Genomic DNA, 24,610 nt, shown 5'->3' on the forward strand with positions numbered 1-24,610 from the left:
AAATAATTAATATATTTAATTTATAATTCTGATTTTAATTTTTAAAATAATTATACATATAATTATAAATAGTATTTTTAAATATATATATTTACATTTCAGAAATCTTCGGATACTCATTCGGTTCTCGGTTCGGATCGGGTTGAGTACCGGTTCTTCGGATACATCAGTTTAAGAACCATTCGGTTATTTACCCCGTGTCTGATTGAGTTCGAGACCCTGATTTTCTGTTCGGTTTTGGGTTGGTTCTTCAGTTCCAGATATTTTGTCTAGTCCTACTTTTAAAGATAAAAAGACATTATATATGTTTAATCTGGATATTCGTTCGGTATTACGTTATTTTTTAACCTCCTAAAATATAAATATCATTCTAAATCCATATTTATTTTGTTTTTTCGGTTGAAGTGGTCGAGGTTTTTCATTTTTTGGTGATAAACCTAAAACTATTATATTTGTTTGCCTTCATGTTATATGAATTTTCGACAGTTTTTATGTCGAACCAATGGTTTCATTTTTAAGTTTCTAAATGCTTGCAAAATCAAATAAAATCTAAATAATAGTTTGAGAAAAAGGACATCCAATATTATTTGTATTGTTTGTAGAAACAATGTTGGTGACATTTTAAGATTTTGTATTTTATATAAGATAATCTAATATTATTTTTGTTGTTTTAACATAGAAATTGGTTTTTATTAAGCTTAATAATGTAATTTTTGATTAATGTTATTGTGAATACCCGCATAGCATGTTTCTCATGTCTTCTCGATCTGATCTTGCATCAAGTCCTTCATGTGATTTTATGATCATCTAAAAACGGTAAAGAAAGACATTAAATTTAAATAATCACATACGAAAACATCATTAGAAGTTAACCACTTACTTTTAACTTGGATTGTATTAGAAAAATCTCGGTGCAATCGGCTCTCTAAAGAAAGCCCTTGTAGTTATTCTCGCTCAGACCATCAGCTATCCATGAACACGACCATAAAACATGGTTTAGAGTTATATTCCCATCATCATCATCATCATCATCATCATCATCATAGTTCTCACCAACATGTATCCTCCTTTCAATCTTGTCAAGTTCCTCTAAAGAACCCAACAGTAAAGTGTTATCTTCATGGATCCGAAAAGAGCTTTGAAAAAACCTTCATGAGTTGTGTAGACACTATCTGACATCACAGTTGCCAAACGTAACATATTGAAACAATCTATACACTTGGAGTATAGTATTGAACCCTACTCATCACAGTATATATCTGTCACATGTCTTTTAAAAAAAAATCAAGTTAGATATGAAACTTTCAATTTCTAAAATATTCTCACTCTAGCATTTTAGTTGATGCGAATCTTAATGAACTCTCTTTAAATGATATTATTCAGTAGTTGTAGAAAGAGAATTTTAAATAATTTCAATTCACTATTATAAATGTTAAAAATGTATGAATCAAAAGAGCTTATTGAAAAAAAAATAGAATGCGAACACATTAAATTGTCTCGAGTGTAATTAAAAAACTTAGTGCGTGAAACGCATTAAATGTTAAACGATTGCGAAGACGACACGTCAGCATATTAAAAAAATATAGTGTGAACGCATTAATTACAAATACTTCTCTTTTAATATATAGAGGATACATATTCTTAAGATATCTTTTCAAGCAAACCAATTCAAAAGATCCTTAAATTACATCTTCTGATTTTTTTCTTGATGATTACAAAAGATTGTGGGTCGAAATATTAATTGATTCAATCGTATAAGTATATAATGAATCATAATGTGTGTCTATTAGGGCCGAGCACAGATCAAATAGTACCATATTTTCAGTATTTGTGATTTGTAGGCCTGGAATTTTTACCCGGATCTGACTACCCGAACTGGAACCGACCCGAAATTGAATCGGTTCGGATCGGATTGGGTAGGCCAAATATACCCAATGGATCAAATTATATTTAACCATGGATATCGGGTCAGTTTGGGTATTTACCCGGAACCGAATGGATACCCAATTTAAACCGAATTCTATGTAAAAACAAATATATATGTACCTCTTAAGCGTCGAACACGGGTGTGGAAGGCGATTTAGCTAGTGCAATACCACTAGGCTACTGACTCTTTGTTGTATTTATTTACATTTTACTAATATATATATCTGATTTTAATTTATTTTTCTTTGAAAAAATTTAAAATAAAATAGAAAATAGAAATAAAATATAATATTCGGGTTTAAATGGTTTAACCGAAAACCGATCCGGAACCGGCTGGAACCGAACCGAATCCGAACCAAAAATTAATCGGGTACTATTTGGATACACTTTCTAAATAACCGAAACATCCGGAACCGAATGGGTCCTATCCAAAACCAAACCGATTACCCGAAGTCCCGGGCCTAGTGATTTGCTTTATATTTCATAGATATCTGATTTTTTATTTACTTTGATTCACAAAAAAATATGGATATCTGGTTTTTCGAATATCCGATAGTTTGTGGATATTTGTAAGTATTTACTGATTTTTTGGATATTTCATCCACTTTGTTCAATACAACTAAATCTACAAAAAATAATACCAGCTTATTTTTTAAAATATATATTTTACATGATAGAAATATAAAATAAAAAAATAATGAGACTGATGATTGTTTACATGGTTTTTGGATTTTATTTAGATTTTTAGTTTTTAGGTTTTGCTTTTTAGATTTTAGTTTTTAGTTTTTAAAATTTGGTTTTTGATTAAAGTGAAACTGATAAAATTAAAAGATTACAATTAAATATTACTATAGGATAATAAATACAAACTATCACCATATAAATAATTATTTTATTTAAACTATCAATATAAATATTTTAAAAGCTATGATAAGTGTGTGAATTTATGTAATTCAGAAATATAAGATAAAATTTAATAGCTACAAGTTTAAAATAAAAAATTAAAATGTAGTTTAAAGAATATAATACTTATAACTTTATAAGGTTTATGGTAAAATAAATTGTTTAAAAATTATAAAATTAATTTACCTCAACAAAAATCCAATTTTGATTTGTAGTGAATATTATTGGTGAGATATTTGTATATGTGTGTATATAGATGCTATATATAATTTTTATATATGAAAATAATTATTTTTTGGAAAACATAAAAGTAGTTGTACAAATTAATTATTATAATATTAAATGATGCAAATATATCATTAAAATATGAAACATTTTTACATAAAGTTAAATTTTAAGAAATTAAGTTAATTTTATTGAAGATTTTGAAGAAAAAGTATTGGAAGTATCATTCTAGCTACTTTTTGACGCCTTGAACAACAAAGCCGAGTACGAAGCACTTGTTGCTGAGTTACGATTGGCTCACGAGCTCAAGATATTCAACATCAATGCGTAATGCGATTCTTAATTTGTCCCAAAAAATATTCAGCGGCGAATACAAGGCCATAGACGAAAGGATGGACTTGTACTTAAAACTCGTCCAAGATTTCGATCAATTATCTCTCACGAAAATCCCCGAGCAGAAAATGTGCAAGCAGGACGCTTTGGCGGCCCTGGCATCAAGCTAAGACCCAGACCTTAAACGAGTAATTCCAATGGAGTTCATAGAACACCCAAGTATCGGTTCCAATTGTCGTAAACCTAATCTAGTCGCAATACAACGACATTGACAAAATCGATTTCCATCCTTAAGAAAACTTGGGACAGTCCGAGTACGGCTGCGATAAGCCATGGTTGGGAACGATTTAAGCATAAATTGCCAACGGACCATGAGCTTCCCTGCCCCTATTTTCTTAGAATCAATCTCTTATGGGCTCATTTGATCTCCTATGGTCCTTTCTCATAATTCTTTTTTTGATCAAAACCTAAATTCCTAAATCAAATCCTCCCTTCTCTTCAAAATTAAACCCTAACCCCCTCCTATGGATTAGTGAACCCATGGACAAATATTTAAGTTCTATACTTTTCAAATTTGGAAAAAATATTTTCAAATCTTTTTAATCATATTTTGATGATTTTCGCGAAAATATGAAAAAACAGTTTTTTCGATTTTTGAAATATTTTTATCAATTCTATAAATCAAATAAAAAATATTCACGTTTCCAGTTTAATTTTATGATATTTTGTTTGACATATAAAACTAAAAGAAAAATTGTGTCCTAGAGAGATTAAGGAATGAGATATAGGGGTAAGGGAGCAATTGGTTCCATTGCCAACTGAACATTCCCTGCAGAAAAATGGACGGCTCGGAAAATCAAAACTAGGCTGCAAGATATGTTTTGGTAGACGGAGAAATCTATAAACGAGAATTTTGCGGACCACTTATGGCATGTGTGGAGGGAGACAAAGCACGGAAAGTCATGGAAGAGGTCCACTCCGGATCTTGCGGAAATGACTCCAGCGAAAATTTCCTACGATCAAAATAAGACACCACGTCTACTCAGGGGCGAAGCTAGAAATTTTATGTAGTAGGTGCACTATTAATAATAAAAGAAAAAAGACATAAGAAGGATTTGAACCTGAATCAATGGGGGTGCACAACTTAAGTTTTACCAACTGATCTACCAAACTCTTAATGATTTAATTAACAAAAACCGAAACATAATATTATTAGGGGTGCACCTACACCCATAGGACAAAGGGTGGCTTCGCCACTGTGTCTACTATTGGTCAGGGACTGCGGGAAATTTGCACAAAAACGCAAAAAGGGCCAGAGACACGTACCAACAATCCGCCAACCCGCAGAGGTTCTATCGTCCATGTCATCACCATATCCATCTGTACAAAGGTCAATGGATGTTGACGATCCCCTACATAACTCTAAACATAAACAATTTCTCTTAGTCTTAACGGACTTCATTTCAAAATGATTTAAAGCAGATTCATACGCAAGCATTAAAGATACCCAAGTCGAAAGCTTCATATGGAAGAATATTATCTTTAGACATGGGTTCCATACGAGATTGCTACTGACATGGATCTAAGTTTCTCTCAACTAGGTTCAAAGCGTTTTGCGAAAAATGGAAGATACAATTGACCAATGCATCTCAGTTTCAGGGAAACGGCCAAGCGGAAACTATTAATAAAACTGTACTAAACGCTTAGACGCTAAAAAAGATCGATGGGCAGAAGAACTAGAATTTGTCCTTTGGTCCCACTGAAAGACTCCAAGACGATCAACAAGAAAAAAATCCCTTCGCCATTTTGTATGGGACATAATGCATTATCCCGGAAAAAGTTTAATTTCCTGGAATACGAAGGAGACTACTTCTTGAACGAGAAAACTTGAACAACTTTATGCTACTAGACAATATCGACCTCATCAACGAGTGTCGAGATCAAGCATTCATACTAATTTAAAACCACCAACAAGCTGACGCAAGATACTACAACTCGAATGTTCAAAATTGCAGGTCCAAAGAAGGTGATCTAATTCTACGCATAGTTTTCCAAAACACCATTGAACGAAACGTGGGAAAACTCAGAGCAAACTGGGAAGGACCATAAAAAGTCATAAAGGTGGTCTGTTTAGGAGCGTATGAAATCGTCAACATGCTAGAAGTCAAGATTTTGAGAATATGTAACGCAATGCACCTAAAAACACTATAACTAAGCAATCACATCGCAATGAACTGAACTACGAGACGGCTTGATCCTCGGAAAAGGTACGTAGGCAACTCGTCGCAAGAATATTCCAGTTGTCTCCCTCTCAAAAAAGAGGAGGGGGAGTGAGTACGTATACGTAGACTCGTATACTCGCACATTTTAAAATATTTGTGCTCTTGTACTCTATATTCAAAAGAAAATTAGCAATACAGAAAACGAGTCAACTTTAAAGTTTCTCGCTAATATTTATCTCACAAACGCACTCGATATCATGCAATACTTTAAGGTTTCAAACAGAAATCTACGAGTCACTTAAAACTGCCCGAGTAACAACTGATCATCGTATAATCCTAAAAACGGATATCATACGAATAACATTCATAATAACTCTAACAAACGATTAACAAACTCTTCAAGCCCGCATAATTTTCAAACACAAAATGCGATATACGAAAGAAAAACCCGATTCTCAATATCGCGAGACGTCACAAACGCCTGAAGGATCATTTTTCAAACAAAAAGTATTCTCCTCGATGAAATGTCCCTCTCGGAAGATCAAACATTCATACGAACTAAAATCTTTTCAAACATGTATCCTCCGCGGAGATTCAAATTTAAAACTGTAACACCTACCATTCTGTTTGTTGCTGATCACAACAAACAAAATCTAACGTCCTAAAAAGACTTAGCCATATCTCCCATAGATATATGCTCTCAGACATCTAACACAAGGATAATAGCGCGCTATAAAAGAAATCCAAAATTTTGGTCAACATTTCTAGACGACTTCGAAATTCTCTTTGTAGAGATGCTAGGTTCTTGATCAATGCAAGTCCCATAAGCCGAGAACTTTTCACAGACTTCAATACTGAGACGGAACCATGTCGAAATCGCAGCACACTGGTCTCAAACATCTCAAGCATAGTATCACTAAACCGATATGAGATTCCAAAACATGTCTCTTCGCTTATATTTGTATGTTCATGTGACTCCGCAAACTAAAATCGTCAAGTATTCTCATTGTAGACAAACAACGAATGTAATGATCCACTAAGAGTTAGAAATGAGATGATAACTCAGATTATTTCTCTCTACATTCGCATAAAAGTTAAATTTTGATTTTTAAGAAAAAAATTATAATCACTATTATATAGGTTTTTTAAATTTAAATATTTAAAATTAGATAAGTATTTGAAAACCATTTTAAAATTAGATTGAATAATTTATAAATATCATTTTTGTCTTATTAGTACTGTAAGAGTTTAAAAAACTTGAAATATATAAATTATTGATGAAATTATAATTTTTACTAAATAAAAATTATAAACAAGAATTTTTTTTTTAGAATATACAAATTAAAATATAGATCTTTTAAAACTAATAAGCGAACAATTGAAATATTGTATTATAGTGGTTAGTAATAGTGTATTATATCCGTAGTACTAGGGTTTGATTCCCAGCAAACGTAACTTTTTAAAAATATCTTTTAATATAAAACACTGTCGTTTTGTACAACATAATGGTTGACTAACGCGGTATTAGTCAAGAGGAGTTTTCATGTTATGGATTGAAGTTTAGGTTAAAATTTTAAATAATTTTTTAGTCCACGTATGATTTTGCACTTATAATCTGTTTGGGTATAAAAGGCACGAAGAAAAATGTTAGGATCAAAGCCCTTATAATGTTTGTTACTTTACTCTAGCGTTAATTTCCGAAAAGCAAATTCACTTTTTTTTTCTTTTTGACATATTAAACATTTTCCATTGGTATTCGATGTGTTTGTTACTCGACTCTAGCGTCAACAATACCTCACGCAAAGTCGCAAACAAAAGAAAGGCCAATAAGTCAACAAACTATATCAGCGTCGTTAATGTTCATGTGTATAGGTGTCGATTTAAGCTCCCAACTACACACACCACGTCCACAGTGGCATTTACTACACAACACACACCTCAAAGTCATTTTTGCTTTTAAATACAAACAAAATCTCAATGAAACCAAAGAAAGCAAAAACCAGACAAATAAATTTAAAAGAAAACTGATGATGAAGGGTCTTCATTTCAATCTCTTCCTGGTCACCATGACGATTGTTGCATCCATCTCCGCGGCTACACCAGCAGCTCCGGCGGCAGGGGGAGCTTTGGCAGACGAGTGCAGCCAAGATTTTCAAAAGGTGACATTATGTTTGGATTTCGCGACCGGGAAGGCACCAAATCCGTCCAAGAAGTGTTGTGACGCTATCGAAGATACAAAAGAGAGGGATCCAAAGTGTTTGTGTTACGTGATACAGCAAGCGAAGACAGGAGGACAAGCTTTGAAGGATCTTGGTGTCCAAGAAGATAAACTTATTCAGCTTCCAACTTCTTGTCAGCTCCACAACGCTAGCATCTCCGACTGTCCAAGTACGTTTTGGCTCCTTTTCATACTATTACTTTTAATTATTTTTAGTTCATATATATTTGTATGCTTTACGTTTAAATCCAAGAAATGCATGTTGTTGATTAGTGGATTTGGTATCTCAGCATTGCATTTTTGAGGAAATATTATTATCGAAAACTACAGATTATTAGTTATATTTTCATATTGATAATGAAGTCATTCTTGAGCTATATCTATTTGAAGCCATGAGCGTGCGGAGTTTTTAATGTTCAAGGTGATTGATATTTTTTTTGTAAAGGAGTTTCTTTTTCTTTTGTAACGAAATTGTAAAGGAGTTTCATATACTCTTTTTAACTGATTGCTTCAGTAGTTTGATTTTCCTTTTCTCACATCTACATAAAAATTATTTTCGCATGCTTCTACTATAATATTTTAATGCGATAGCTAGGTGTCTTGAGTTGCAACTATATATACTGCATGCGAATCGTATTTAATATGTGGCACATTTAAAAGTATAACCTACTTTTTATACACCTATTCTCTTACTATCAAAATACAGCCAACTTGTATATCTAATAATAGTTGCATTTAAATAAGAAATTCTTGTTTTCTTCTTTTTTCACTCCTACACTAACCATTGTATTCTTTTCACATTGTAGTTTTGTTTAAACCATACAGATCTAGTTAACAATAATAGTGCCATGTTATATTGGGAAATGACGATGGTACATATACATTGTTAAATGATTATATGTTAATATATGCATGAATGAACAGAGCTTCTCGGGATTTCACCGAGCTCACCAGACGCAGCCGTATTCACAAGCAATGCCACATCAACAACAACACCAGCGGCTCCAGTAGGGAAGTCTCCTGCAACTCCAACGACGTCTACGGGTACAGGAGGATCACCTTCCATAAGAGATGGTCACGCCACCGTGGCTTTAGCTCTCGCTTTGATGGCCTTCTCCTTTGTCTCGATCTTGCCTAGGATGGGTTTGGCCTAGATGGTAGGCACGTAACATTAGGGATGTAACCTTTCTTTATTATGTGGTGCTTTTGTTTCAAAAATTTCAAGACTATCGTTTCAACTGTGTTTCTTGGTTCGGACCATTTGTCGTAATGAGGGAACATTCCACTTAATCGAATCTCGCACATAACTAAGATCATCCAACTTTCAAAAGTTATTTTTAGGTTCTAACTTTTAACTTAACTGAGTTTGGTGTTGCAAGACCAAAGTCGTTGTTAAGAGAATTTGTGGGGTGTGTTGGTACAGAGGTGGGAGGAGAGGATGTATGATCAATGGCGACCCTGAGGGGAAGCATAGGAACTTCAGGCTTCCTACCTTTATTTTTATAGATAATATTTTGGCGGCTAAGTTAAAGTTCGCTGATAGTCCAGTGGTTTAAGTATTTTTAGTTGCTTCTGGTCTTATTATTTTGAGGTCCAGCACTGTGTGAGATTGGTCCCCCACTGTGTGAGATTCTCAAGAACATCACAATCTGGCTTTCCTGTCTTTATAGCTCTCTATCTCTCTTCGAACCTGTATGACTTTAGCTAGCGTCTACGAAAGATACATTCAGTCGTTGAATGTATTTAACATCATTATACCTTGTTCCAGTCAGGCTGCAGCTATAAAACAATACTATTTCACTTCTTATACTTTAAAAGTTTGCCAAATGTGGTGAAATTAGGTAAACATACATAGATGTTGAAACATACATAGATGTTGAAACTTATGTTCATTGGTCAGTTCTTGGAGTAAACATACATAGATCTTTGAAGTACTAACTATTTGATGTCGTTAAAAGTTTTGATAAACTAGGTGCAAACGACATTTATGTGAAACCACTTTTTGTCGGTAATATCAACGACGTCTTACACCATAAATATGTCGTTAAATAACGACGACCTAGCGTCATTTATATAAGTCATGTTCGTTTCTTAGGCGCAGACATCAGCGGGAGCGATAAAGAAACAGCGAACAACTGAGAAAAAATTCAAATGATTATGCAATATATTAATTGGTCGTGGATTACTGACGCAACTGTTAATTAATCCACTTTAGTGGTCGCCGTAAAAAACAGCGGCTTCCGCGACTATCACTGGCAACAATTTTTCTGGGTATGAACTGGATAACATATTCAAACTACCAATTTTAACGTGTTGCTGATGTGTCTTTTGATATTAAACGATTGCTTCCCGGGCTAATTTTCTCGTCGTTTTTTTGCTTGGACGACGTTAAATTGTTACTATGACAACGTAAATTAAAGATGTGATAATATGTCGTTAGGATGCTTCTAAGATGACGTTAATTAGCGACATGATTTTGATGTCTTTAATGTATGTCGCTATTGCTTTGTTTTCTTGCAGTGATTGTTTAAGTTTGATTTCTCGAATATCTTACATACAATTTAGTATTTATATTATTATAATCTTGGTTACCTAAATAAAAACCTTAGATCTATCACTTTATTATTATTGTTTACAAACTTCAATCCAATCAACTGAACAACTGTCTTGTTCACCCCTGCTATTTACTTTCTTACTTATTACCTATCTTATCACTGCTAATTATGATCTGTTATGTGTTCTAACTCCCCGTGAATTCGATCCATAAGTAATACAACTGAATCTCTTATTTGAGAGAGTACAAATCACTTCTTTGGGTAATTTGAATGATACCAGAGTATCGATTACTGAATATATGGAATCAACTCAAGCAAGTATTTGGACCAACATGTAGTCTTTTCTGACTCTTTCCTTCTCTCTCTTCTCTCTTCTCTCTTCTCTCTTCTCTCTTCTCTCTTCTCTGAATCCTATTTATTTAAATGACAATGAACAGTGATGCTAATGTATACATCTTGTTCATATTATTAAATTTGTAAATTTCTCTACTTTTGACAAAGTGTAGGCGAATAATGGGGTCACATGTAATTTACATATTCTTCGCTTCCAACGATGTGTGATTATTCCTTTATGAATTAGAATAATGGGATTAGAGGTAATATACCTATCTCTCTGCATATTCTATAAAATCATCTCAATCTTTTATACTAATGGATGTTAAGACTCCAATCCAATGTATACCAAGCCCCAAAACAAACAAGTTAAGTCAATTAAAGTTGGAAGTCAGCTTTGGTTTCTCTAGACATTCTCAGTAGGTGTGGATGCTAGCATTACGTGATAAACTGCAGTGTTTCCATCAAATACATCTTGCAATTAGTAAATCTAAATGGTGCTAGAGAGTGATTAGAGTAGCGACTAAATTACACAATCTCCATCTTGACTAAATAATTTTTTTTTTTAAGAAACATTTTATAAGACTCAAAAAATAAAATAAATATCAATAAACCTCGCCCACAGACTTAAATAACATTGTCCCCAGTGTTTATTAAGTGGAAGTTTGGCGAAACCATAAATCATAAGGACAAAACTGAACAAGGAAAACGATATACCTGATCGCTGATATCGGTCTCGATCGACAAAATTAAGTGGCAATCGACCGTTTCTGATGTCGTATTGTCAATCGATATCAACATGGTCTCATCGGTCGATACTAGGTACAATCGTCTCTTTGGATATTATTTTTGACCTGCAATAAAATAAAACGAAAAATCAATAAAAATTTACAAGAAAACTAAGTAAATCTTACCAATGGGTTGTCTCCCATTAAGCGGTTTGTTATAGTCATTTAGCTTAACTTTTTGGAGGTTTATGGATTGAAAGGAAGTAGTGTATGAGTTGAAAGACAATAGTCAACATCCTCTTTGATCATCTCGAACTAGGTACTGACAAAGTTCTTGATTGCTTTGTCATCTATGGCTCTATATTCCTGCTGCCTCTGAATGATCTATTGATTATATTCCAATTTTTGCTGCAGCTCCTCCATTATATTGCTTATCCAAGAAATGCTGTTCTGGAGGGAAAAGAAAAATATGTCCATGGTGCGATTCATCTGATGGAACATCTTATTCTGATCAGCCATAATTTTCTGCATTATTTTCATGACTTCTTCTCTAGTGTATCTGTCTTCTTCTTGCGAAGGCGTATGATGAACTTCAGGCATCTGAAAACATCCCTCATACTGTGGTAAACTCAGATAATTTTGTCCCGATCTATCAATCGTCCCCAATATTGCTTCTATATCCTCTTTAGATATATTGATGATCCTACTATCCAGTGATTGTGCATTGCCATCTTATCTATGTATGCTCCATACTCATCAGGTTACACATACACGGATCTTCCTTCTTGAAGGTGTAGCAGTGTTGACTTCAAAATTCGGTTGGTAATAGTCATTTTCCCAATCGTTGATTGATTCTCCTGGAAAATCGTCAATTTCATTAGATGTATCACTATGGATAGATGTTTCAAGATGTTTATTGATTGCCTTTTCAATGCGACAATCAAACGATGAGCCGGCATGTGTGTTGATCGATGCTTCTCCATCCCATTCACGTTCAGCTCCAGATTCCGAATAACATATTGCTATGAATCCCGGATCATGTCCAATCTTCATGTAGAACGTATGTGACTTGAAAACTCTCACTGGATCATAGTAGACATTCGAGTCAATGAGTTTCAGGCATGTTGCAAACTACTCCTATGGTAGCCATGAAGGCTCTCCTAAGTAGTAGAGAAGAATTCCAATTCAGCTCAATGTCCAGCACATGAAAGTCTACTTGAACTAGGCATTACCAATCTGCACCTCAAGGTTTCTGATGATTCCCCCTGAATTCCTCCTAGAGCAGTCCACAAAAGTGAACGAGTCTCCTGTAGGCTCTATCTGTAATCTTAGATGATCACCATTATCTTAGAAATATTTTTGATTGAAGAACCTGTGTCGCAGAGTGCACAAGGGTACTCAATGCCTCCTATCAAGCATGACACTACAAATTTTCCAGGAGCACTTTTCTTCTTCAGTGTAATCCTATGCTTCAGCTTCTCTATGACCTCATGGAACATCCTCTCTTAAGATGCTTTGAAACTTTTTCTTTTCTTCTCCCCAAGGTTCTTCTTTTTGTAGTCTAGTAAATTTGCATAGGCTCTGATGCATCTTCAGATTGCTTACTGATGTTGTCTGTTGATGTTTATGAAGGTTTATATAGGTTTCCGAGTGCATTAAGTCTGGCTACATCGACTTTGAGTAGTTGCACTCGATAGGTGATAGGTGGTCTTCGATAGATGCTAGAGCACTCCTGTCGATCGTCTTTTAACTCTCTCTATCGATCGGTGACTGGCTCATGGTGTAGATTGATGGTTTCCATAGATAGATGGTAGAGTTTGGGTGGACGTGGGTGTCTAGCTGCGAACTCCTCATGAGTTAAAATCCCCACTGTCTTGCACAATCGAACTGATTCCATAGAAGATGTCGATCGATGCTGGACATGATATGTCAGTCGGTACTCGTCCGACTCCATCGATCGATGTTCCTCTCTTGGTGTTGATCAAAACTAGTGTGATCTGCCGAAACTCATAGATCTCTTAACTTCGAAATCTCCCTCCTAAAGCTTCTCCTCTTTAACCACTTGCCAGAAATCATCATCTATTATGGCATTCATGTGGTGCTTAAGTGCTTGATTTCTTTTTACCATTGTGAAGGCCACTTGATTATTAACAGCTTCTTCTGTCAGAACCACATGCATCCGAACTTCTTCACATGTGTGTTCAAAAATTTAAACTTTGTGTTAAGGTTGGTGTAGACATCATCTATCTTCCCATTAAAATCCATTGTCAGCTTGTTTAAGAACCAAATCAAGAATTGGTTCAATCTTGTTTTCTTGAGTCTGTGGTGGTGGATTCTGGTAGGAAGAACTTCCATAAGCTTTGTTGTTGTTGTTGTAGGTTTTGCTGTAGAATTTCTGATATTGTGAACTCTGATTGTAGTTACTTCTCTGTCCATTGTCCTAGAAGTTTATGTTTCCACTCTGATTTTCAGACTTTTGATTCTGAAAGTTAGTGCCATTGAAGAAGTTCACATCCTCTGCAAAGCTAACCTGCTTATTGAGAAGCTTATGAACACTATCTAGCTTAGGCTTTACATCGTCCATCTACTCCTTCCCAAGGATAGTGGCAGATTTTCTCCTCTCAAAATCAGTGTTCTTGGTGCTATTGTTAGATGCCAAATTCTCAAAAAATCTCACAACCTCTTCTGGATTCCTAGTGTTGAAATTTCTTTCACTAGCAGTGTCCAAAGCTATCTGATATGCCAGTTCGATGCCTCTGAAGAAAGTGCTGAGGTGCTGCACCTCATTGAATTCATGGTGTGGATACTTTCTCTGATAGGATTTGTATCTGATCCAGAAGCTTCTTAATGACTTTGTGGGCTCCTGTGTGAATGTATCAATTTTTCTCCTTAAGTCCTCGGCGCGTGCCTCATCAAAGAAATTAGGCAAGAATGCATTCTTAATGTCAGTCCGGTATGTAAGATATCCTGGTGGTAACTGCTTAAGCCAGTGCGTAGCATCTCCAGCAAGTGAGTATTTGAAGAGTTTGCAAAGAATATAGTCCTCAAGGACTCCATTGGCTTTAATGGCAGAAACCAAATTCTCGAACCTTTCCAGATGGTCCATAGGATGCTCGTGTGATAACCCACAATAGGGTCTCTGTCCCACTAGTGTAAATTACTGGGGTTTTAACTCGAAATCGTTCCTCTGGATAGCTTGAGGACGAATAGCGATCTGTTGGCGTAGTATTAATCTGGGCGGTTGTAATCAACCAACGTTATGAGTCGAGCAGCCCCCGTCTACAATTTGAGGAGTGGCTGTAGCGGTATCAACATCAGTATCATGGATTGCAGCCCCCTGATCATCTATTCTATAACTTGCTGCATTACGCAGATGACCATCCTAGTCATGCATGTTTTTATTCTCGGTCCTTAATAATAACTAGAGTTGCAACCATGTCTAGCGGATTTGTGTCGAACAGCATTCGGTGAGAAGTGTCGATCGATGTCGTATGTGGAGTGTCGGTCGACGGATGAAGAATATCGGCCGATGGTTCCTGGTGAGTTTCGGTTGACAAAAAGAGGTTGTTGTTGATCGATGCGGTGTATTTCTCTTTGCGGATTGAGCATTCCAAACGTGCAGGATTTGAGAAGAGTAGTTGTTTTTTCTTGTTGTTTCTGGTAATGTTGAGCATGCATCTACAAAGTCAAGAAAAAAAGTTTTATGAATAATTTGAAAAATGAAAATAAATCAGACTAAATTGAACTAGATAAGATCTAATGGCGATCAAAGCTCCCCGACAATGACTCCAAATTTGATATCACTCAAACTATCCTAAGAAGTAATTTTTACTCTCTCAAATAAGAGGTTCAATTGTAGTACTTAGGGATTAAATCCATAAAGAGCAAGGGCACACAATAGATCCTAATCAGTAGTATTTAAGCTAGGTAAATATGTTTAAAACAGTAAAATCAAGATGAACAAGGCAGTTATTCAATTGATTGGTTTGAGCTGTCAAATATGAAAAAGTCTTAAATCTAGGGTTTCATGTAATCAGAACTATAATGATATAGAAGTTAAAGTTGTTTATATGACATTCTAGAACTTGAAAGTTCTAATGTAAAGATATCCAGTTGTCGCATGTGAGTCTACTAGTTATCCAAGTCCAGTATTCAGCTTTCACTATATGAAAACGTAGTGACTGTCGATAGATTCCTTTCTAACGTTGATCGATGGTACCTTGAATCGGGTTAAATGTGCTATCCGAATGGTCCATTAGGTTTCCTTGGTGTCGTTTTTCTCTAACAATCCTAACTCAATAAGAATCAATTCAGGTAAGAGACCAAGCTGTCGAATGCGCCTAATTATCCTAATATCAGGGTTCTAGTTAGCTACTCTAGAACACAAGTAATAAGTAGAATTCAATTGATGGATATCACTAACAACTTAGCAATTCTATAGTTTGGGCTAATCCTTCATAATCTATATATGAACCCTAAATCTAATAAGATGATTACTCAGACATAGCAAAGTAAATCATAGAAATCATAAATATAAATTGCATAAATAAATAGAATATAGTAGGAAAAACTAGAGTTCCAATGCAATCTATGAAGGAGTCTTGGATCTTCTCTCCTAACTAGTTAAAAACCCTAAATATGTTTGCTGTGAAAATAAGAAAGTATGAAAGCTTGTGTTGCCTAGAACAATGGCAGAGCATTTAAACATTAGTTTAAAGTCGGTCATGGGTATTTTCGTAAATGTATGAGACTTGGGCTATAAGTCGGCTGAGAACCAAGTCGGGCCTTGCGCACTTCGCTGTCGATCGACGACATATGATGTCCGTCTATCGATGGTTGACTCTGAATGTCGACCTCTTAACTAGTTCGATAGTCAGCTACGAGCTTCTTCTATCTTTATCTCAAAATTCTCCAAATTCACCACTTTACTCCAAATCACACATGAACCTGTAAATATGCTAAAAGACTCCAAAATAAGGTAAACATATCCTAAAACATTTATATATCATGGCTAAAGTTGGTAAAATTCATGGTATATCATATAGGAAGTGTACTTACACTCCTCAGCAAAATGGGGTGGCTGAGAGGCTGAACAGAAGGATTATGAATAAGGTGCAAAGTATGCTCAGTGAAAGCGGACTGGATCTGAAGTTCAAGGCAGAGACATCATCGTCCTCAGCTTATGTGATCAACATGCTTTCTTCTTCAGCCATTGACTTCAATATTCCAGAGCAGATGTGGACATCAACTCTACCAGATTTTTCAAGTTTAAGAAGGTTCGGGTGTGTATTGTACGTTCATACGGGTAAAGGGAAGATGAAACCAATATTGTGGGAACCGAAATTCACACAGTCAATATTTCGTATATTTTAGGAAAGTAGGAAAACCTTAATTTCCTAGAGGTCCCGGATTTCTGAGAAACCACACGTCAACCAATCAGAACACGACAATAACGGAAAATAAAATAAAAATCGTAAAAAGAGCAAGAAGAATTTTATTCTGAATCTGCGTATCAGCGTAACAACAACATGATAACGTGCTTCGGCTACGAGAGCTGTCGGCGAGATCCTAGTTCTAATACCCGAAGGTGGCTAAACCTAATTGAGTCGCAGCTCGAAAAACAAAAACAGAAAGTTGCCTAAAACGCTCTAAGTGCTAAGTTGCTCTGGAAAAGTGATGCCTATATGCCTCTCGCCTAGAGCTCCTTATATACTCCCTCCAAGGTCGGTTTACGCTTCCCCCTTTTGCCCTTAAGCCGTCATAGTCAAAAAATGGAAATATTCCATTTTTCCGATCTTCATGATTATCTGCGGAAAGTTTCCATTTATCAGTGGAAACTGATGCTTATCCTCCAAGCATAAACCGTCCTAAGTTTTATGGGTTTTTAAGAAATCGTAAGTGGGCCTCGAATCAAGTTTAGGACCCTTTGGGCCGTCTTTTCAATTCGAGACGTTTTTTACGATTTTTCCGATAAGGTTAAGTTTCCGTGGTTTTTATCGTAAACTAAACGGACGAATCCATTTGATCGAGAGATCAAGAAACAGATAGTCGCGAGTTGCGGAGAACGGCTATACGGATAGTCGAGAATGCATAGTTTTACGTAGTATCGTCGTTTCGGAAGACTTCGGACGTTTCGGAGAATGATCGATATACGAAAGCTCGATCGCTATAGCGACCAAACTTTGTCCGCAGCTCGGTCGCTATAGCGACCAAGCTGTATACGTGGCTCGGTCGCTATAGCGACCGATCTGTAATCGAAGCTCGGTCGCTATAGCGACCGAGCGTGGCCTCGTGATCCGTTCGCTATAGCAACCGAGCTCTCGTTCGTGACCCGATTGCCATCGCGATCGGGTTTATGCCGTGGACCGAGGTCCGTTATCCAAGCGTTTGAACCCATCGCGAAGCTACGATTCTCTTAGGATGCTTGTTTGCGGAGGTTTGGCCCTTTGATAACAATGTTCCGTTTGATTTAAGAAATCGTTTCTTTCTTAAATCGCAGATTTCTCAGGTCGTTGATTAAGAAATCGCTAATTTCTTAAGCTGTTGTTAAGAAATCGTTGATTTCTTAAGTCGTTGATTGAGAAATCGTTGTTTTAAGAAATCGTTGATTTCTTAAATCGTTGATTGAGAAATCGTCGTTTTAAAGAATCGTTGTCTTAAAACAGGATTCTTCCGCAAATTTTTCGTATAAGTTTTTCTTTTCCGAAAAACCGTAAAAAATTAAGTAAATAATTTTTAACGGAAATTTGGATGCCGACTTTGCCTTGTCCGATTTTGACCCTAACAGTTAGCCCCCAGTTCGGTAGAATCGTGGGTTGACGAGATTCTGTCGTACGGTTTGGCGAGTTTAGGTGAGTTTTTAGGCCAAATTAGTATCCAAAAGTCCGAACTTGAATAGTAAATCCTGAAGTTTATAAAAGAGGGGGTAACTCTTTCATTTTCACTCACCCATCTTTCATAACACTTTCTTTGAAGAATCCTCTCAAGAAAATAAATTTTTTTAAAAAAGAGAATCCTTCACCAAAATGTCAAAGTTGTTTCGAAGCGGAAAGAAGTCTTCTAAGAAGAAGACTTCCGTGACTTCTCCTCCCGATTGCAATCATGATGAAGAGCTCCTCGTCCCGAAAGCCAAGTTCGAGTTTCCTCCGAATGCGGCTGAATGTGATGCGTATTGGAAAGCGAGAAGTGATCGAATCAAATGTCCCGGAGAAGAAAAGTTTCCGATATCGCGATCTCAGAAAACGGGGGCCCACCTACCGAGCAAGACCACCGATATTTTCCTCGAGACGCTTCGGAAGTTTGCCGGAGTTCCAGATGCGGTTGAGTTCCGGATCCCCAAGTGCGGAGAAAATGCCGACCACCCTCCGGAAGGCTACTTCACGTGCTACGAGGCTGTTTTAATGCGTTGCCGTCTTTGGTTTCCGATCCCTGATATTATTGTCCGTGTACTGGACCGTTTTCAAGTTTCTTTAAACCAACTGAGCCCTACGAGTTTCGAGATCCTTATCGGTGTCGTAATTCTGAGTTACGAGCGCAGCTTATCCCTCACTGCCGACCATTTTGAGGCTCTTCTGCGGGTACAATACAACCGGGAGTCGGCCTCCTGGCGACTGACTCCTCGTACCATGATGCTGGTAGTTAGGGGAACTGTTTCCAATTTTAACAATTGGAAACAATTTTTCTTCTACGTCCGACTCAATGCTGCGTCCGTTGCGGAGGAGTTTATTCTGATGTTCCGAACGGTTCTGAATCCTCTTCCGCACATTAGCGTGATCCATCCCTGGCCTAGGGACATTATTGAGGTGAGAGACGCGCTTAGGAGCGGTGATCATTGGTGGATCAGTTTTACCCGTCAGAGGGTTCGGAAGGCGATCCAAATGGTTCATTCCGATTTTGAGGCGGAAGGTGACATAGATTTTGCTCCTGTCAAGCATCTCCCGGAGCGTGTTTCGGTAGAGAGGTCGCCTTAGTTGCCGCGAAAAGACAAAGACATCGAGGTGGAGGATCACGATTTTCCCGTTGACGATTCTCCTCTTTCGGGATGGGATCCGTCTCTTGGCTTTGGCGATGGGAGCGGTTCGAGTGATGCGCCAATGCCCAATTTTGATGACTTTTTTTCCGTTCTTCCTGATCATCCTAATCCGTTCCCCTTTGTGGAGGAAACAGAGAGGCCTGAAGTATTGGCGGAGATTTCTCGCGTGGTAAACGGGGTTAGTTTTTACTTCTTCTTGTATTCTCCTTATTATTCGATCGTATTTTTATCTTCGTAAAAATAAAAATTCTATTTTCGAATTTTGCAGGCGATGAACAATCTCGGCTTGGCGTTGGTGGATAGCCAGAGAGAGTCGAGGATTTGGTGCTTCAAAGCGGAGAAAAACGCGAATGATTTGGCGCGACTCCAGGAGGAGACCTTAGAGCGGAATTTTAGGGCGGCGACCGACCATGCTAGAGAGATTCGCCGAGCGAGGAGGCATGCCAAGCGGGAGATTGCCGCCGAGATGCAGAATCGGGCGACGCGATTCCAGGAGGAGTATTACAATCTCCAGGCAGCCGATGCTGCGGTAGGCGATTTCGCGAGTGTCGCGGATCGGTTGGAGCTCTCACGAGGACTCAGCAGAGGGATTATGTTTACAAAGAGGAGTTGAGCCTTATGCAGGGTGGCATGAAGGACAACGTTCATGCCGAGTCGCTTGTTCCCCCTATCGAGGAAAGGATCTGGGGACTCTGGGAGCCGATCCTAGTTTCTCCTGACACGGTGGAGGTCGCGACCAAAGCGGAGGGAGGTGATGATGAGGTGACTTATCCGACGGAGTCCGGAACTTCGTCGTCGGACGACTTTATCCTCTACTGAATTTGTCGAGAAAATGTTTTTTCCTTATCGTTGTATTTTCGTGGTCAAGTGTGGCCGTTTTATCTGTTTATGCCGCGACCGTAGTAGGTTGCGTAATTTTATGTATTTCGGGACTGGCCTTTTAAGGCTTTGAATCTCTGCCGTCTTTGTGCGGCTTTTATATAAATTTGAAGTAAGTTTTCGATGATTTATGTTTTGCGGTCTGATTTATACTTTCGCCAAGTGTAGAGGGTAGAATGCGAGTAGTCATTTCGTATTCTAACTCTTAATTCGTCGCTTGGTCTGTATGCTACTTTTTAGCGAGCGTTTTAGGTGTAAACGATAACAGACATGTTTTGGGATCTCGTATTTGATAATATGTCCGTGAGATGTTAAGTGCCAGCAAGGCTGGGCTTAGGGCAAGACCTAGGTCTACTCTCAGCTTCAAGGCTATGCGATGACTGATCGGCTTCCGTTTTGCCTGTTTGTGATTTTGACCTGATTCACACCGTTTTAAAATCCGCGAAGTGTTATCGGCTTATATAATTTGTCTGGGTATGAACCGAGCTACTTCCTTTACGAAGTGCTAGACAAAATTTCAGTTTTCTTGTATAGCGCGCTATGGTATCCTGGTCGGATGTAAGAGGATCTTGTGAAAAGATCTGACTACGAATTTGTTTAAGTGAAATGTTTCTGTGTTTGCCTGTTGGGGCGAATCAACGGGTTTGTTTTCGTTTTTAAAGTCGCAGAGGGACTATTTTCATGGTTGTTTTAAAGTCGCGGACGGACTATTTTGATAAAATGTTTAAAGTCGCGGATGGACTATTTTGACGGATGATACGAACTGAATATCTTCAGTAAAACTGCGACGTCTCGCGTTTTCTTGAGGATACATTTTTTGTTTTTTGGGATGTTAAGGAATTGATAGATTGAGAAAGAGAATTTTATTGAAAAAGTTTCGAAAATTTTGAATACAAGTGCGGGGTTTTTCGACCTTTTGCGGGAGTATACGAGTATACATACCCAATCCCCCCCTTTTTTTGGCGAGGGGATAGCTGAACTCGCCGGGTTTCGACGAGCTGCCTACATACCTCTTTCGAGAATCAAGCCATCTCGTAGTTCTATTTGTGTCGCGAGTGTGTTTACTCGTCGGTTGGTATTTCGTCGACCGCTTTAGTCGCGGGGTCGACGTCCACCTCGGGATTTTCCTCTTCCCGCTGAGTTGTGACGTTGTCTTCGGAGTTGGGGATGGTTCCGATCTCCGAATCTGCTTCCGCTGGAGATGTCGCTGTGCCCTTTGTCGGGGCATCCTCGGCGGAAGGCTGAGTTCGCTTGCGTTTAACCGTGGAGGTCGTCGTGATCTGCCTTAACTTATGCTCCGCTAGAAAACAAAGTCGCGACTGTTTTTGACAACCTTAGATTGGGGCGACTCGAGTCCTAGTTGGGAATTTGACACCCAAGTGATAAGTTGAGGGAACGGCCTTCATGGCGTTTAGCCATGGAGTTCCCATGATCGTGTTGTAAATCGCCGGCTATCTACCACGGCGAAGTCAACGATCTTGGTAATGTTTTTTGCTATGACGGGTAGCTGAATTGATCCCAGGGTCATGGATGTTTGTCCGGAGAAACCCGTGAGTGGTTTTGGTACCGGGGTGACTTCTCCGAGCTCGACGTCCATCCTTCTTAAGGTATCGCGAAAGATTAAGTTTACCGTACTTCCGGTGTCGATGAGTATCCTCGCGACTTCGAGATCTCTTATCACGAGATCGACGACCAAGGGATCGCAGTGAGGCTGATCGATTCTGCAGGCCTCTTCTTCAGTGAATGTGATCGAGATGTTTCGTCCGTCTCGAGGAGGCGACCGTGGGGGATACTTCGCAGTCGACTCGGCTTTCCGGTTGTAGGCCTTGATGGCCGAGACCGAGTCCTTGCAGTATTGGGATCCTCCCATGATCATGTTGACCCTCCTTCGGGAGTTATCGTTCCCCCTATCGTCCGGTCTTCTCTCGCATTTTTCCCCGGCCTGATTTCTCAGCGACGAGTTTTCTGCGGTGGGATTCTTATTGGTTTTTGGCGGACGGTCGGAGTCGAGGATTAGATCCTTGACGCTGGTTACTCCAGAAAGTTCTCCAGCAAGCAGCTTCGCGGCCAGCCTTGCCCATACGACTTTGCAGTTAGCCGTGGAGTGACCTTCGGTCTGATGGAACTCGCTGTATATGTTTTTGTCGTAACTCTGGTTACGGTTCCACGTATTTCCCGAAGTCCTGTCCTGCTCCGGATTAATTGCTTAGTTGTGCGCGCCTTGGAATTCTTCCCCCTCATGATGGACAAACTTGTCGTTACGAGAGATTTTCTTCTTTGATTTTGGATCCACGTCTTTCGAAGAGTTCCTTGTCGGCTTATGTTTTTGCGACAGGACTTTGGTCTCTTCTTCGATTATTATGTAATCCGAGGCTTTGTGGAGGGCGTCCTGGATCGTGCGAGGTTTTTCGAGCGTTATCCACTTTCTGAACTTTGACTTGTACCAGAGCGCCTTCGTAAGCGCGTCGATGGCGACTTTGTCGCTGATTCCGCTGACCTTCGCCATGATCAGTTTGAATCGGCTTATGAACTCTCGGAGGGACTCGCCCTCTTCTTGCGTTAAGCTCCAGAGATCGACATCGGTAGTTTCTCTATCGATGAACATAGAGTATTTGAGGAGGAATTCCGATGCGAGTTGGCGAAAGCTTCCGATGGAGTTTCGCTTCAACCGGGAGAACCATTCGAGCGCCGCACCTTCGAGATTTTCGACGAACAGGCGACAGTAACCAGCGTCTTTCTCGCTTTCTCTAAGCCTGGCTCTTCCCATAGTAATATGGAACGCCTGGAGATGCGCCTTTGGATCGGTCATACCGTTATACATCGGTATCTTGAGCTTTCCCGGATTAGACACAGTCTCGGAGATTCGCGCGGTGAAGGGCGTTTTACGAGCCACCTCGAGCAGCCTGTCGATTTCTGGGGCAGCACTCGTGGCGTGGTGGATCTGCGATTTCACTGCCCTTACTTCCGCGGCGGTCTTGGTGATGTAATCGCGGAGATCGCGTATATCAGGATCCTCTCCAGCGGTTTTCCGAGCTTGTCGGCGTTCGCGGCGAGTAATCTCAGTTTGCCTTTCGGCAAGTTCCTCCTGTTCGATCCAATAGAGGTTTTCCTCTTCTTCCGTCATGAGTTTGTCGAACGGAGAACTTTCCCAAGCTGAACGGCTGCGGGTTCTTCTTGGATGGACGTCGGCGTCTGCGTCGGAGTGTCCAAGTCGATACGCTCGACTTCATCCTCCTGAGTGTCCTTTTCGGATGTCGGAGGTTTTTCCGAGTTGCCTTTCGCGACATGGGATGTTTCGCTAGGGTTTTGTCCGGAAGGACGTTCCTGCGAAGTTCCATGCCTATCGTGTGGGGTCGCGAACTCGAGCCTCCTTCCGCGGAGTTTCGTGGCTCCGCGAGGCAGAACTGTGCGGGACCTTGCCGTTAAGGTTTGAACCTGTTTGGTCAGGGTTCCCACGAGTTTATCCTGCTCTTCCTACCTTTTTCGTAGGCGGAAAGCAGCTTCTTGAACTCGTCGAGCAACGCGGTGTTAGCAGGTGCGTCGGCCGCGGAAACATCTGATGCGGGAGTGTTCAAGACGTCCTTGGGTGCTCTGTTTAGAGGAGTTTGCAAGTTCGCTGAATCGTCGTTTGTCATGTCTGGTTGAGCGTGAGCTGGTCGTGAGTAAGATTGATCCGTACCCCCCCCCTCCTTCTAGCGCCAAACTGTGGGAACCGAAATTCGCACCGTCAATATTTCGTATATTTTAGGAAAGTAGAAAAACCCTAATTTCCCAGAGGTCCCGGATTTCTGAGAAACCACACGTCAAGCAATCAGAACACGACAATAACAAAAAATAAAATAAAAATCGTAAAAAGGGCAAGAAGAATTTTATTCCGAATCTACGTATCAGCGTAACAACAACATGATAACGTGCTTCGGCTACGAGAGCTGTTGGCGAGATCCTAGTTCTAATACCCGAAGAGGGCTACACCTAATTGAGTCGCAGCTCGAAAAACAAATACAGAAAGTTGCCTAAAACGCTCTAAGTGCTAAGTTGCTCTGGAAAAGTGATGCCTCTATGCCTCTCGCCTAGAGCTCTTCATGATTATCTGCGGAAAGTTTCCATTTATCCGCGGAAACTGATGCTTATCCTCCAAGCATAAACCGTCCTAAGGTTTATGGGTTTTTAAAAAATCGTAAGTGGGCCTCAAATCAAGTTTAGGACCCTTTGGGCCGTCTTTTCAATTCGAGATGTTTTTTACGATTTTTCCGATA

General features: G+C 38.9%; 2 protein-coding genes across 2 annotated transcripts; one reads left to right on the forward strand and one right to left on the reverse strand.

Annotated features, from left to right (window-relative positions):
- The first annotated feature begins 7,582 nt into the window (after positions 1 to 7,582).
- LOC108860099 (non-specific lipid transfer protein GPI-anchored 1) lies at positions 7,583 to 9,143 on the forward strand. The gene is made up of 2 exons (XM_018634011.2): positions 7,583 to 7,997; positions 8,752 to 9,143. The coding sequence occupies exons 1-2, from the start codon at positions 7,637 to 7,639 to the stop codon at positions 8,979 to 8,981; spliced, it is 591 nt and encodes a 196-aa protein (XP_018489513.1). The 5' UTR covers positions 7,583 to 7,636; the 3' UTR covers positions 8,982 to 9,143.
- Positions 9,144 to 21,415: 12,272 nt separating this feature from the next.
- LOC130494880 (uncharacterized) lies at positions 21,416 to 23,478 on the reverse strand. The gene is made up of 3 exons (XM_056985704.1): positions 22,607 to 23,478; positions 21,985 to 22,483; positions 21,416 to 21,673 (listed from the first exon to the last, which is right to left on the reverse strand). The coding sequence occupies exons 1-3, from the start codon at positions 23,476 to 23,478 to the stop codon at positions 21,416 to 21,418; spliced, it is 1,629 nt and encodes a 542-aa protein (XP_056841684.1).
- Between the last annotated feature and the right edge of the window lie 1,132 nt (positions 23,479 to 24,610).

The sequence above is a fragment of the Raphanus sativus genome, chromosome 5 (assembly GCF_000801105.2).
Source record: "Raphanus sativus cultivar WK10039 chromosome 5, ASM80110v3, whole genome shotgun sequence".
NCBI lineage: Eukaryota > Viridiplantae > Streptophyta > Magnoliopsida > Brassicales > Brassicaceae > Raphanus > Raphanus sativus.